Genomic DNA, 15,419 nt, shown 5'->3' on the forward strand with positions numbered 1-15,419 from the left:
CAGGCTGCACCCACCATCTTGGCACCTGGATGCTGACGCCACCCTGACACCAGTGTATGCTAGCCCAGGGATGCTGTGCACTGCTCTGGGCAGCGTACATGTGGCCTCGGGCTCCTCATTTCCACAGCTAACCGTGGTGACCATGGGCACCCAGCCCAAACACCTCAAACAGGCATATACAGACAGAAGAACTCCAAAAGTGGGTCAGGACATATCTTTGGAACGCTGCTTTTTCAGTCCTAAAAGATTTCAAGAGCCCAACTCTAACTTCTTTAGGATGGGGTAGGTCATCTCAATGTTGGAAACACCTAGATGATCTCAGTTCGTGGGCCTTTAGGTAAAATACAAGTAGATGTGCCAAGCAAAGACTTGGTCTCTCCCCCTCTTCTCACCAAAGTACACAAGCAGATGTTCAGCCTCAAAATACACACCCACCAGTAACAGCAAATGTATAACACGTTCATGCAAAACAAGTAGTTGGCAAAACAGCACCAGTACATGCTAGTAAGTTTATAGTAGCTTTTGTTATTATATATACAAAGAGGATTTTTGTCTTCAAGTAGTCATAACCCAGTTTGGGAATCCTATAGTTAAAAATTCTAGACAAATTTACACACAGGACTTGAATGACCTAATTCAGAAGTTTTTGCCAACTTTGGGCTTCAGAGGAAAGTGCAAGAAACTATAGTGTGCAAATACGGGATAATCTGAGCCTAAATTTCATCACAATGTAACAGTTATGAGTTGTAATAAACTCTGTAGCTTTCCAAAATATTTTTTAATTTACTATTTTAATTCTGGGTATTCCTGCTATCTTCCTTACACTTTTTTGCTGCTCAAATTTCACTTTGTTCTTCAGACCTTTCTAGCTTCTTGGCTTTCTCAATACAGTGTTGAAATGGGTATCACAAATCAACCATGTACTATGTGTAAAGTGTTTTTTGTCTCATTTGAATTTGGCAACTTATGACTTCATTAGCAGCTGAAGACTTTCTAATTTTAAATCATGATACATGGAGGAAGGCATGACCTTATACCAATTCTTAATATTAGGTGTGATTTTCTAATACTTTTAGCTACCTTTTGCTATTTCTCTTGAGGTTGTTCCACTGCAGATTTGAGCAAACAAATCTTACTTGCTTGCTGAAGTGAACATTTTCCATCTTTAAATCCTTTCTTGGATGTTTTCCATGCTGTTGCAGAGAATCTTTTGAAATGTGATAGGCAATGTTCGATATATTCTCATTAGAATTCTGTATTATTTTCCTTCCGACTATTTATTTGCTTAAAATTGTTGATTTTGGATGCACAATTTATCTGTAATCTGTAATGATGGCCAGGTTTGTTTTCAGTTGATTTAGTCAATTAAGAACTTACTGTTGAGGATAAGCTCAATGTTTTTCCTCTAATATTGTGGGTTTTATTTATGAGTGTACAATTTCTCTTGCTGTTACACTACCCATTCACCCAATTGATGAGAAATTTCTGAATATCCTCATAATCCTTTTTGGATTTCAATAAACTAAACGTTTTGTGTCATTTGCAAGTTTTGCCATCCCATGCCTCTCTCTGTTTCCTGACCATTTATAAATTTATTAAGCACAAAACTAATCACAGAACTTTCATAAACACCCCACTGCTTTCTTTTTGCCAAAGTAAAGAAGATTTGATCTTTGTTTCTGTTTCCCATATTTTGATCTATGGAGATACTTTGTTCCTTAATATATAACTACTTCATATCCTTGGTAGTTCCTGTGTGACAACTTTGCAGCAGTGTTTTCAAAATGTGTTTGTTGTGTTAATTTTTTTTTAGTCTGTTCTTGCAATTATGTGTTCCAGGAATTGCAAGAAATTAGTTGAAATGAAATTTCCCTTTCATAACTTTTCTACTGTTATTCTTTTAATCATGATTTCTGTCAATTTACCGTGTATACATTTGTGGTTTAGTAGTCTGCATTTTCTGAATCACTATAAAATCTTTTATTTAAATTTGATAAAATTTCAGCTGTTTTCAAAGCATTAAGTACAGTATCTGGCTTAATTAGAAATACTGTGGCAAATAGATTTTATATATGATATATATTTATATATTTATATATTATAGTAGCAAAATTATTTCATTTACTATTTCAGCTTCAGCTAGCACCCTTTGATCAAAAAAATCTCAAAATTATTCGTAAGACAGATTTTGTCTACATACAGAAATGTAATCAATGGAACTGAGTAGGATGATATATTAATTGCATTATCTAAATCAGCTTCTTAAATAAATTATGACTGGCTTATCAATTGAGCTCAATCAGTTCAAGTACAGTCTGAAATCAACCTTCCTGATAAATTTTAAGATGGTTAGATCAAGACCTTTTGTGTTGTCGGTGAGCTCATCGTTATGTTTCATATTCATTTTCAGCCTTCACAGGTGGTTCTCCTATGTTCACTCTAGTTGCAAACCATCAATATTGCTATGATGTTATTACAAAAATGAGTGGTTTTCCTGGCCTTCTTCATGACTGATATTATCAGTGTATATTTATGTTCTAGGTTGCTATTGCACAAGTAGATATTCAATACCTTATATAGCTGAACGGGTTTTATTTGCAATCTATTTACAGAAATACAAAGTGAAGCTTTTATGAGAATTATTTTCTCATGCAGTGTTCTATGGGAACATTTATATGAAAAGGAAAGTGGTAGTGCTCTGAAAATAATATAATGGCTTATCAGCTCCACTATCACAGGAGAAGGTCATGTGTTATGAAACGGTACAAGAATGACTCTAGTATGAGCCCTGCAGAATCATTAGATTACCTTTATACTTCAGAATAGTTAAATGCCAGATGATAACTTAAAATCCTGAGGAAGGAGAATTTGTTAGAAAAAGTAACAACTTAAATTCTGCTTGTCTTTCTGCCCTGTCTTCACTTCATGTTCCCAACACACTTTGCAAGAACAATGTGTTTAGACAACAGACTTATATATAGCACTTGCACACTATTTTAGGTTTATGGTGTGTAGTAATCAGTGAAGTATTCAAGGATAAATGCAAGTAAACAGAATTTAGCTATGTCTAACGAACAACACAGTGTTTATACACTTTTTGTGCATTCATTGAGGTGTGTATATCGATTTATTTATTATTCTAGAAATAGGACAGAAGATGCTTTCAAAAGATGTGGTGTAGCATGGATTGCATAAAGAAAGAACTAGAAAATATCTTTGTATTAGACACATCTGAAGCAGTTGGAGTTTTGTACTGCTACTGCAAGATAAATGACTCATATTATTGTGCAGTTCAGTAGTCAGCAAAGGAAAACAGGTGCCATGAACACAGGCTGAAGTGGAAAATACACAAAAAATCTGGTGTGAACATTTAGAAGTCTTTGTATGAACACCATTGATTCTCTATATCTGAAAAGCACAGGTATATTTATTTTATGTTTTCAAAATCACCAGTTTGAGATGCCCTTGTGTGTTTAATCCTCTTCAGAAGCAAAACTGTCACCCAAACTGCAATGTTGAAGGACACACACATGTTAAATGAAGATGACTGTCCCACTCATCTCATTTAGACAAACTAAACTCGGTGTGCTTTTTGCTGTAACAGACTAACTGGATTCTGTACAGTAATTATTTCCTTAATGGGATATTTTGGACTGTTCCACTGTTTAATCCTGACATTTTGTTGCATTGCTAGACTTGGATAAATTTATGTATAGAGCCGTCCCACAGACTGTAATCTGTGCAGCTGACACCTTTGCATACTAAGAAGACTGGCTGTATCAAGAAGCTAACTCTAATGTTCTAATTATATAGATATACATATAAAATGCTCAAAACTTTAAATTAGTATCATTAGCTTCAATGGTACTGTTCACATTTGTAAAATAAAGTACATGTTGAAAACAAACTGCTAGCACAAGTAAGATATTCTTAAATTCCCTTCCCTATATTATGCAATAAATGTAATATTTTTCTTAAAGAAGCTTTACTACCTTGCCAACAGATTTTTCACAGAGTTTCACAAAACCCACTTAAGTAATATTAAAAATACCTTCTGATCTTCAGCATATTTCAATGGTAGCTTGCTTGTGTGAGCACTACAATCTCTATAGAGGAGACTGCTTCCATTATTAGTTTCAGAGCAGACACAGTCTTTGCTTGTTATTTAGTTTTATTTCAAGGACTTAATTTAAAAAGAATTCTTTATCAAGGGAGTAGCGTTCCAATCTAACTCCCATTATGGTCAGTGGAAGTATTTCTGTTTTCCTTTGTAGAAGAGCAGTGGAGAACAAAAAGGTTCATTTTAACCTGATCATTGGTTGAAAACTGGTCTTAGTTATCAGCAAGAAAAAGTGACCATGTTGGGCATAGTCAGTTTGGCCACACTGAGAACAGGTGCTTGTGCCAGAAAAAGCACGAGGACAAGTGGTTCCCCATGGCAGTGTCAGGAGGCTGGTGTCCCGCCAGCATCTCCAGGGAAGCCCAGGCACCCAGTGGTCCCATCAGCCAGCAGCTTCCAGATTATCTACTTCTTACAGCTATAGCACAATACATCACTATAAGCTTACTAAAGCAAATAGTGTAAACACATTTTTGTGTTTGACTTTGGTGAACTTGTTATACAAAATCATTTAACAAAACTGCAGTGTAAACATATGAAATATTACTTCGTGTGAGCTGGTTTGCAAGTACTGCTTTGAATACAGAAAAACTGGGGAAGATATAAACCCTTGTTTCAGGCATCTATATGTGCAAAAATTAACTAGGAAGTTGCACACTACAATTTTTAATGTGGTCGGGGCAAAATAGATTGTTTTATAAAGTTTATTGTTTGAACACTTGCCTAGCTCTATTGTTACATGAATTTGAGGGAACTCCAGCTATATGCTTCATATAATCCTACTTGCATACTTCATAAATACTAAGGCCAAAAAGGATGAGTAATTTTAGCCTGACTTTTTGTATAACAGAGGACACCAGAGTTACTTATCTTTCAGATAGTCTCTTTATATAACAAAATAGATAAGAATACCATAAGTAAGCCATGCCACTTGGTCACTTGCAAAATATTAGGACATGTACAATAAGACTATAGATTGGAAATAAAACACTGTAGTCCAGTACTTAGAACATTTACATGTGGCCTGTGACTGGGATAAATTTTGTCTTAGTCACATCATCATGTTGCTGTGCATTACAGCATCTTGTATGCCATCCAAAACATCTTGTACTTGCCCTGTCAAAGACAAAAACTGTGATTAAATGGACTGCTGGCACTTTCTCTAGTCTGAATCTTCCTCTTTTCTTTTAATTTTCTTTTCTGCCCAGTTTCCAGTTCTGAAAGAAACATACACAGTGGACTATAATGAAAATGCTGTTAAAAATAGAGGTTAGCATGACTGATCCCTGAGACAATCATTGGTCTTCATATCTGTCTCCCTGCTAATATTGTACTGGCCTGACTTTTTCCTGGAGTTATATGCCTTATCTTTACAGTGCAGCAGCCAGCAAACTACTATATCCCTACATAAATGGGCATGCCAAGTATAATACTCCTCCAGTAAACTGGAACTGCAGTGGATTTCCCCTCTGTGGCCACATTTTTGTCTTCCTCTAAGAAATATGCTTGTATAATGCAGATGTGTGTCAGTTCAGTGATTGTAAAAAATACTAGAACTGTCCTAGCGGATTGTAATTTATAAGTTGCTGTTCCTAAGTACCCTTTCCTACTGGAAGACTATAAGGAAGTGAATCATTGTATGCCACCAGAATCTGGAACTAACCTTGATATGGATAACCTTGACATAATTTAAAAAATAAATTATATAAACAAACAATAAAATTAAACAGTTGTTTAAGCAAATCTAGAAGTATGTTGCATCTTTAAAATCCAGGAAGTGAGTTGCATTGGCAATTTGCTGAATACATGCCTTTATCTCTTAACAGTATCTGAACAACAGTACTATATATAAAAAAGAAATGTCCATACCAATCATCTGAGACTGTTTACTTTGGACAAAAGTAGCACATATTTTTAAAAAACACCCTACTTAAAACTTGCTCTGAGGCTGTCCAGAGACAGTCCTAAGTCAGAGGACTGCTGGACAGATAAGCTCCTCTATGAAATCAAGGGTCAGACTGTTGCAGAGGCCATCTTCAGAATGAGGTCTGAAATAGAACAGATGAATAATCCCCTGGATGTGCCTGTTTTTCTTGACCCAGTCTGGTGTAGTGCAGTCCCCAGCCATGCCTTCCCACCTCTTCACTTGCCTGGGGTCTAATTGCAAGGTGAGTCAGATGAGTGACATGATCCAACAGGGAACTTTCTGCAGTGAGGTAGTTTTCAGCTGGATCGGCTCATTGTACAACCACAAATGAATTGGATCAAATCCAAATCTAATACGAGAAATGTGGTAGCAGCACACAGTTGTGGGTACAGGGAGTGCAGTGTTGCTACATTCTCCACGTCTTAGTTACCCTGAAATTAGATGCAATTTGAGACTGTACCTTTCAACTTGAATCCTTGCTTTTAGATTGCTAATTTAGGCAGCACAAGTTTGAACCATTTGAAATGGCTCAAATGCAGCAGGAAATAATACAAATGTTTTGAACTACATTCAACAAAAGGAGCTCAACAAGCCTTTTTTTCAATAGTGTACTTATTATACTACTCACACATGAGGTGGAAAAGCTGGTTTCTGTAGCCATCCGTGTCTGACAGGCCAAACCCCAAGCTTTGTGGGAGAGTGCTCTAACCACTACCCATTGCTGTGCCATGGAAGAATGCCAGAGCCCTGGCACAGGGAAAAAGAGGGAGATACAATAAAATACAGAGTATCCAAAGGACTCTTGTACTTCACACCAATTTCAACAGAAAAAAAATGTTAAGAGAAACAAAACATGAGCCATGACTGCAGAGCCTTAAGATGCAACCTGAGTATTGACTACTTTTTTCAAAATGCGGAGTAGAGTGTTGCCTGGGAGTTAAGGTTGGGCTGGAATCCTTTCAGGCTGAAGACCAGGCTGAAACCCCAGTTCCCCACATCTCTTGTGTCTGCTCTTACTGCAGGACTACTGCATAGTTGTTCTGCCTGTTTTTAAACAATTCTTACCATTCATTTTGAAACCCATTAGAGGGAAGGGATGAAAAGGCGTGGAATAAAACAGGCTCTGAGAACATCTACCATATGTCTTTTGTGAACATAATGGGGGATGATGAATGGTGAGGAGGTAAAGCATCCTCTGAGAATATCTAGCAGATGTCGCTGAAATCAGGCGGAATCTAAAGCAGACATGCAATTCCTTAAAAGTAGTCAGTCCTAAGCAGTAGATCAATGCTGACCTGCATCCGCTGCTGAAAATAGTTGTAGATAGGGAAAGAAGAACTTGAGATCATGGAATAAATTTTAGTAAAATAAGGAAGTGCCTAGTGACTGAATATCCCTGTGGGAAGAGGCTTGTGTGCACTTTTCATTTGATGTGTCAGAAGTTTGCCTAATGCATGCAATCACATTCATTATTGAGCATGGTTAGTGCTATTGATTGCATCTAGTGTTTCTGCACCACAAACAGTAGTACTGTCTTTTTAATTTCTTGTTTGCGCTCCTGTGACATGCCCTTATTGCTCTTTGAGACGACTATGACTCTTGCCTCACATACGTGCGTGTGCCCTTTTTTGCTTAATTTGCAATCCAACTAGTTGAGAGCAATAAAGGATAACTACTTGAGTTTTATGCAACGGCAGGTATAGGCAGAACGTGTCATATCCTATGAGTCAAAATTGTTACCGTGGGACAAACCCAACTGAAGCCAACAAGATACTTGTGTGAAAAGAAGCAGCAAGACAGGACTGCGCACCAAAGGCCACAGGGTATGCAAGGCCCTGTGAACAACTGAAAGCTACTGATCTCGGCAGATCTAACCGTGGAGCAATGATAAGACTCCCAAGCCATGCTGCCAAAGACGCTCTCATAACCACCCCCAGCACCTTCGCTGGCAGGCCATCGGCTCCAGAAGCATGATGGCATTAACAACGGAAAGACCCAGCCCGACATATAGGGAAGCTCTGAAAATTTTGTATAGGGAGTGAACGTGCCTGAGCACAAAACCGACCCACCTCCTGCCTAGAGGGGCACGGAAGAGCTCAGCAGAACTAAATGAAATAACCCCCCGCTTCCAGCCGCTCTACCGGCCCTAAGCTGCCTGGCCTGGGGCGGCGGGGCGCGCTGGGGCCGCTGCCTGCAGGGGCCGGGCGGCGGGCAAGGCCGGGCCGGGCCTGGTCAGGAGGGGCGCCCGCCCACCCACCTGCCGAGCCCGGCTCGGGCCAGGCCCGGCTCGGGCCGCGGGTGCCTGCGGAGAGGGCCCGAGGCGCCGTCCCGGCCGCCGCGCTCCGCTCCCCGGGTGCCGCGCCGCCGCGGGCCGGGGGCTGGGGCTGGGGCCGGGCCCACGGCGGGGCCGGGCCCGGTTTCCCAGCATGCTGCGCGCGGGGGGCCGGCTCCCCGGCCCTGGGAGGAGGCGGCGGCGGAGGGACCCCGGGCGGGAGGAGGAGCCGCTGCCGCCACGGCCGCCGCCGCCGAGGGCTTCTCGTTCCGCCGCCGCGCTGCCCGGAGGGGTGGCCGCGCCGCGCCCCCCGCCCCGCGATGCCGCTCTTCGCCACCAACCCCTTCGACCAGGATGTGGGTGAGTGGCTGCCGTGGCGCCCCGGCCCGGCCCTCCGTTCCGGCCTCCCCTGGGGTAACCCGTGGCCGGCCTTCCCTCCGACCCCGCGGCCGCCGGCCCGCTCCCCGCCCAGCCCCGCTGCCGGGCTCGCTGGCGCCCGCCCGGCCTCGCCGGTGGCGGCGGCGGCGCATGGGCGGCCCGGCCCGGCCGGCGGTCACGGTGCGGGGGGAGCGGCAGGGCCGGGGGCGCCTCCGGGCAGCGAGCGGCGGTGGCTGCGGCCTGGTCGGTGACAGCCCGGGGCGGCGGCGGGCCCTGCCTGGCCCCGCGGGGCTGCGGGCGGGGGGCGGGCGCGGGGATGCCCGCGGGAGGCAGGCCGGCCTGCTTCGCAGAGGTAACGTTGCAGCGTAGCAAAGCAAGTAGTGAGAAATGCCTACGTGGAGTGTTGCTGGAAGGATGAAAAGTAAAAAGCACCATCTGTTATTGCTTCGCAGACAGGATAAAATTGTCAAAGCGTTTTGTGTGCAGTGGTTTAAAGTGAATTCCTGTGGGAGCTTTCTTTTTTCCTTTCAAGTGAAACTTGACATGCTGTGTGATCAGGTTTCATCCCCACCTTGCTTGTTCCAAGGCCAAACTAGATGGAGAGGAAATGTCTGGCTTTTGCTTGACAAAAATTGTGATTAATGCTGATGTGTCCAAACTGAAGGTGAAATAACATATAGGCAGTTAAAAATTCGTTTTGCTTGTCTGATTTGTGATTGTGTAATAAGGTTCGTCACCTACCTGCTGCTGTTTGTTTCACATCAGAGCGGTAAGCTTTGTGTGGGGAACAGCAAAATACAAAGGGACTGTTTCTCGTATGCAGATAGGTACCCCCTACACCCACCCTAGATTATTTTTTTACAGCAGTATAACACTGTATATGTCTCTTGGAACAAATTTATTTAGTAGCCTTATAATTGCTGTAGCTTTCAACTACAAATACATTGGTTCTTTCTTAATGTTTATCTGACCTTAGAATTCTGAGTTCCAATTTAATTGCTCTTCAAAAGAAAACTCAAAAACTGAAAAGCATGTATCTTTTCAGGGGGGAGGGTTAGTGCATGAAGGAAGGACTGTGACATAAAGTCTGTATGCATGTTATCAGGAATTCATAGTCTGTTGCATCTTAATAAAGCATAGCTTGCTTTTCTTCTCATTTTGAACAGTTAAGAACAATTTTCCGCTGAAGACCACTCTTCAATTTGTAATTTTCTTGACGGCAAAATTGACAATGACTTATTTTGAGAAGTGGTAAAGAATTTTTCCTAATTGTTTCTCTGTCTTCTAGTATAATCTGGCAGTTGAAAATGAGGAAGACATTGAACTGTTTGCCAGTTTTCCATGGACCATTAGAGGACTGAAACATTGCTAATATTATACATGAGAATTATTTGAACTAAGAAGATTAAAAAGTGATAGCGGAGGTTCTGGCAAATGTTCACTTTTTTTACTTCCTGAGGCCACTGTGTAGCAGTGAAGATCAGACTGCTTGAATGTGTTTCTTTAGAGCGAAGTCTGATAGATGTGTTTGTCAGCACTTTAAGTTTCATAATGCAGGGTAATAGTACCCAACTGTTACTTTGGTAGTTTGGTTGCTGTTTTCCAGGTGCAGAGGATGCCAGCATCCTACCTACTGCGCTTGCCTAATATGATCACCTGTAGATATATTTTAAAAAGCATTAGTCTGTATACTGTATGAGCACAGGGAAATAAACACTCAATCCCAGATTGTTCTTGGAAAAGCAGACAATGGGCAATGGGCTAACTTACACCAGTAGACGTGGCTTCTTTCTGTTGGCCCCTTCCATGGTGTCCTGAGAGAGACCGAAGGAGCAGCTGGCTGTTCAGTTGGTGGCAGCCTACTTACAGGAGCCTGCTGCTTTTATCCATCACTTAACTGGATTTGTGCCAGGGAAATGGGAATTATGAAGTCTCCTGGAAAGTGTCCCTGGGCCCTTCTTCCCCAAGGCCCCATGGGAATGTGCTATTATCTGGATGAACTTCTTGGCAGGCTTCATAAGATAACGTCAGCTGTAAAGTAAGCTCTCCTGTTCTCGGGAAACTTACAAAAGTTGTCAAGCAGTAGTGTTATTTTCCTATTCTTTTCTCAGAATGAAAGTGGAGTGCTCTGCTTTTGTTCTTGCTCAGCAAAATTTTTTTCTTTTGAAAAATGAGATTCCTGAAGCAGGAAGGCAGTCAAAAGCTATTCTTAATTTCATATGAATTTGGACATTGGTGTAGCTGATAGTATTGCTGTGATAGCTGTGCATTCTTGTCTACTGGACAGCTAATCAGTACTGTGTAATAATTGTAAATGATTTTGGAACCATTTAGGATGATGGATTGCAGAGAACACATCTAGAACTAGGTTGTTTTCCATTGTTTTCAGGAACTTAAGTATCTCTAAGTTCAGAAGGAGAAATTTCTCAGTTTGTCTGGCCAGTCATCAACATTTGGCTAGTCCAGTTAGCATACTCCTGCTGTGGAACCTGGTCATCCATAATAGCTTACCATTTAGTGTCAACTTTGTACAGAGATTTTGAGGGGTGCACCTCTTCTTTAGGTGTGGTTGGCAAAAGAATGTTGTTTAAGACTACTGTTAAACTAATAATATTAAAGAATGCTTTAAGCTGCCCAGACATTTGAGGAAATAGGCCATTGTCATCTTCAAAGAGTCCAAATGTCTGGATGAAGCCCAAATACTTTTTGTTTTCTGAACCCTCTTTTTACCATTTTAGTCATGTTTCAACAGGAAGGGGTCCTAATCAGTGGTGACACAAGGTAGTTTGGATTTTCACAGTCAAGTCTGGGAACCTTGGGTACTGTGTCCAACTAAGGAACACAATATTGGAATTTAACAAAAGAAAAAACCTTCAAGACGCTGGACTGCTGTGATTATAATTAAGAGTCTCTAATCCTCCATTTAAGGGGTTAGAATTAATGGTGTGATTAGGCTGGTGGGAAGTCTGTTTCTGCTGTATTTCACAAACTCAATCATAAAATTACTCCCAGAGAATTGTTCCTGAGAAATGCAGGTTTACCTGTAGGTTTGATGCAAGCAAAATAATGGTGAAATGTGCTTTAAGAACCAAAAGACTGTCTACTAATCTGTCATGACAGGCTAATTGGTAGTGCAGTGGTGGTTGGGCTAGGTTTGATGAAGAACTTAACTGCTAAAGCAGTTCTGAAGTGTCATTTAGATGTTATCTCCAAACTAAAATCTGTAACTCTGGGCTTAATGTAGTGCATACTTTAGCTTCATGTCAAGCATTGTAAACTTAATCTGTATTGTAGAAAACTGGAAGAACTTTTTACTCCCTGCTGTTAAGCTTATTATTTCTGAAGTCTTATAAGCTGCGATAAATACAGGTTCTGGTATGAGTTGTCATAAAATCACACATGATATTAATAGGAGGTATTTAAAAAACATGGGGGTTTTGCATGATTTTTCTCCCTTATGCACAGTAAGGGATGAAGGCACTTCTTGCATTTGCTTTGCATGTTAATCTGATTCTCAGTGTAGTTGGTGTAATGGAGTTTTTGTGGACTACTTTCCTGGTAATTCTTTTTCTTTTTTCCCAGGGAAGAGCTGTCGTTTTAAGTGCTTCCCCTCATTTCAGCTGTGACAGTGTGCATTATAATATCAAAATTCAGAAGAATCAAAAGTAGTTTTCCAACATGTAAAATCTGTTCCTCTAGCTGATAAAAATAATGCTGTATATTTGATGTGAATAAGTCTCTTACTGATTTTCCTTCTGAAATGCTGCTCCTATTATGACTTGGTTTGTGGGTCCCTGCAAGTAGATCCTGGCACCATATTTTAGTATAACATGCGTGTGATACACCTTGTTTACAGAGTAATCATCATTCTCATAAATCTCTAACATGCTCACCTTCCTGCTCTGTTGTAGTATTTCTGGTCAAAAGGTAGTTTGAGTTCTGTGGATTTGTTAGGGCTTGCATGAGATATTTAAACAGATAAATTATTTTTGCCCAGCTTGTCTTGGTGTTTTCAGCATTGTCTTACCACATCTTGAGTTCTTTTGTACTCATTCTGCTTGGCTTACTGAGTTGAGTGATGTCTGTCTTGGCTAGACTGCCTCATGCATGGTAAGATCCTACCTAGTCTTCTGAAGGAGTGAGTTAAGGTGACCTCACGTCAGCTCAGTCACTGCTGCTTGCTTTGCCTTGGATCAGCTGGCAGTGCTTTCATAGGACACCTTCTACAAGTGCTCCCATTTTTAGGGCTTTTTAGGAATACTGTAAATGGGATATTAAACTGAAGACGTTGGTTAATAGATTTACTGAAGTTAATGCTTCAATGAGGAATTCTAGTTTCTTTCTTTGGTGGCATGGCCTGTTAGAGGTTATTTTCAGCCTTGTCTAAATGGAACCTGGTTGGTCTGAGCATGCTAGTGAAATGCAGATTAGTTTAATATTAAAGTGATGTTTTTTGTAGAGTGGGCCAAGAAATGCATTTGTTCATTTTATTTGACAGACAAAAAGAACAAAATTAATTACTTTTAACTTCAGTGATGTGGATTGGTATGTAATCAGAATTTCTTGGTGAGTGACTGCAAAAAGAAAGAATAATTCGCCATCAGCTTCAGTCTTTCAGGACCATTTAAACTATATTGAAGAGATGAAGTAGTTACATTTATGTATTTACAATGCTTTGGAATTTTAGTGTTTGCATTTATATAGAGAGGAGGCAAGTTATTTATTTCTTTGGGAAGAAAAGACTAGGGAGATGGGGAGGAAAGGGAGTGTTGAATATTTTGTTAATTCTGTGGTGTTTACATTGATATAACGGATTTTTAAGGATTTTTAAAATCATGCTAGAAACTGGTTGTAATTCTAGTTTCTGAGTGAAGGCTTTCTGTAGCCATTCTTTGGAAGTCTTTCTGTAGCCATTCTTTTCTTTGTAACTTCAATTATTGAGAAAGTCAGTATTTCTTTTTAGAGATGCGGAACTGGAGAACTTGAGTTATGTCCGTGATTGGAGTTAGAGCAAATACCAACTAGAATCGTTAAAAACCTTAGTTTAGTAGAATATTCTGGTAGTTTTTACTCATATTTAACTGCTTCAAATTATGTACATTTTAAGTGTTGGCTTTGGGGGTGTTTTGATCTGTTTTTGTTACTTCTTGAAATTCTAGGCAGCTTTAACATCTTTGAGACTTTGTAGTTGAAAAATAGCTCCGTTCTAAGTTTGGAATTTTTTATTAAATTAAATTTCAGTAAAATCTAAAGCTTAGGAAGCTCAAACCTGCCACAACTTCCCTCTAAAAATGCATCATGCCATTCAATGCAGTATCTGAACATTGATGAGAGTATTTACTCTTGTGGAATTCTAATAAGGCAGTAAAATGCTTTTGTTAAAATGCAGAACTGAGGCAGAGAAATCAAGTGACTAGCACATATTTGCATGGAAAACCTGCGGCAATATTTATATTTTACTTAACAGCACCTAAACAGTCAACCACTAAGTCTGGCAGTGGATTTTTTCAGCATGTACTGCAGTTCTTCTGTTTAATAGTACTTTATACATCTGGTGATAAATTTCTTTCAGGACAGTAATGAATTATTAGGAAATTACGTTTTCTTCTGAGAAAAGTTTGCTGCTTCTGTCCTAAAATCATCAACTACAGTTGTGTTTAGTATGCAATAGGGAACTTCAAATACAATCACAGTGCAAATATTTTTGCTTTGGTTATAATTTCTAAATAATGCACAAACCCACAGGAGAAAATAGAATTTTATTGATGTGCCAAGACCCTTCAGATTTGTGTAAATTGGAGGGAAATGGGATCTCAACAAAATTAATGAACTTTACAACACAAGGAGAGACCTGTTTATTTAGATAACCAAAAAGAGCCCATGCAAGAGGCATGTGTACTTTCACCACAACCAAAGTAATGTAACTCATATAATTAGGTCTTTCTGGCCTGGCTTTTGATCACTAGGTGTAATGTGGTCTTCTGCATTTTTGGTACAGTATATTAGTGAGATTAGATGGTATTCCTACAGAATAATGGTGTTTTCTTTAGAAGGCAGATGATGTTCAGGTTTGGATGAATCTTATTCAGAGGCTTAGTTGAAAAAAAACCCCATAGATGTTTGGAAGTATGATTTCAGCATCTAGATATTTTACTTGAAGGAGATTATGTTCTAGAACTTATTGAGAAATTCTGAAGGTACAGATACAGCTGAGATTTCTGTCAGAGGAGATGCATTTTGCTTTGGAACACTTTCTTAATTATTTGTTTTATATGTCATTTATGATTATGTTTGTGCGGTTGAAGCACCATTTCTGACTCAGGAGTTACGAAACCATGAATTGTTGGTTGCTGAAAGGTGTGTTGTAGGGAAGTACAACTAATGCTTGCCTCATTGTTTTTTATGGTTTTACTAGGCATCTTCTTCTTCAGAAGACTGAATGTTGGGCGAGGTGGAATCTGTGGCTCATTATGGTTCGTGCTCTGAGTACAGAAGTAGTTTGAAGGGAGAAGCCTAGGGATCCCATGTTCTGTGCCTTGCAAAGTGGCTGAAAAATGTGATATATTGGTTTTGTGTGTCTTGCTTTTGTTTTAGGAATTAAATAAACTGTTGAACTTATTTAGAAGGGCACTCATACTGTGCACAATTGTTGGTGTCGTCCAAAGAAGCCATAGTTCTAAGTATTCTTTTCCTCCGAAATGATGGTGTGTATGACTTTGTCT

The 15,419-nt window shown here is 40.1% G+C and overlaps 1 protein-coding gene across 1 annotated transcript in view; it reads left to right on the top strand.

Annotated features, from left to right (window-relative positions):
- Positions 1 to 8,491: 8,491 nt before the first annotated feature.
- The window catches only part of STAM (signal transducing adaptor molecule), a 35,720-nt gene continuing 28,792 nt past the window's right edge, over positions 8,492 to 15,419 (top strand). The window contains exon 1 of the mRNA XM_055805297.1: positions 8,492 to 8,679. Within this exon, the coding sequence (XP_055661272.1) occupies positions 8,640 to 8,679 (40 nt within the window). The 5' untranslated portion in view covers positions 8,492 to 8,639. The remainder of the gene's footprint in view (positions 8,680 to 15,419) is intronic.

The sequence above is a fragment of the Falco peregrinus genome, chromosome 5, assembly GCF_023634155.1.
Source record: "Falco peregrinus isolate bFalPer1 chromosome 5, bFalPer1.pri, whole genome shotgun sequence".
Taxonomy (NCBI): Eukaryota; Metazoa; Chordata; class Aves; order Falconiformes; family Falconidae; genus Falco; species Falco peregrinus.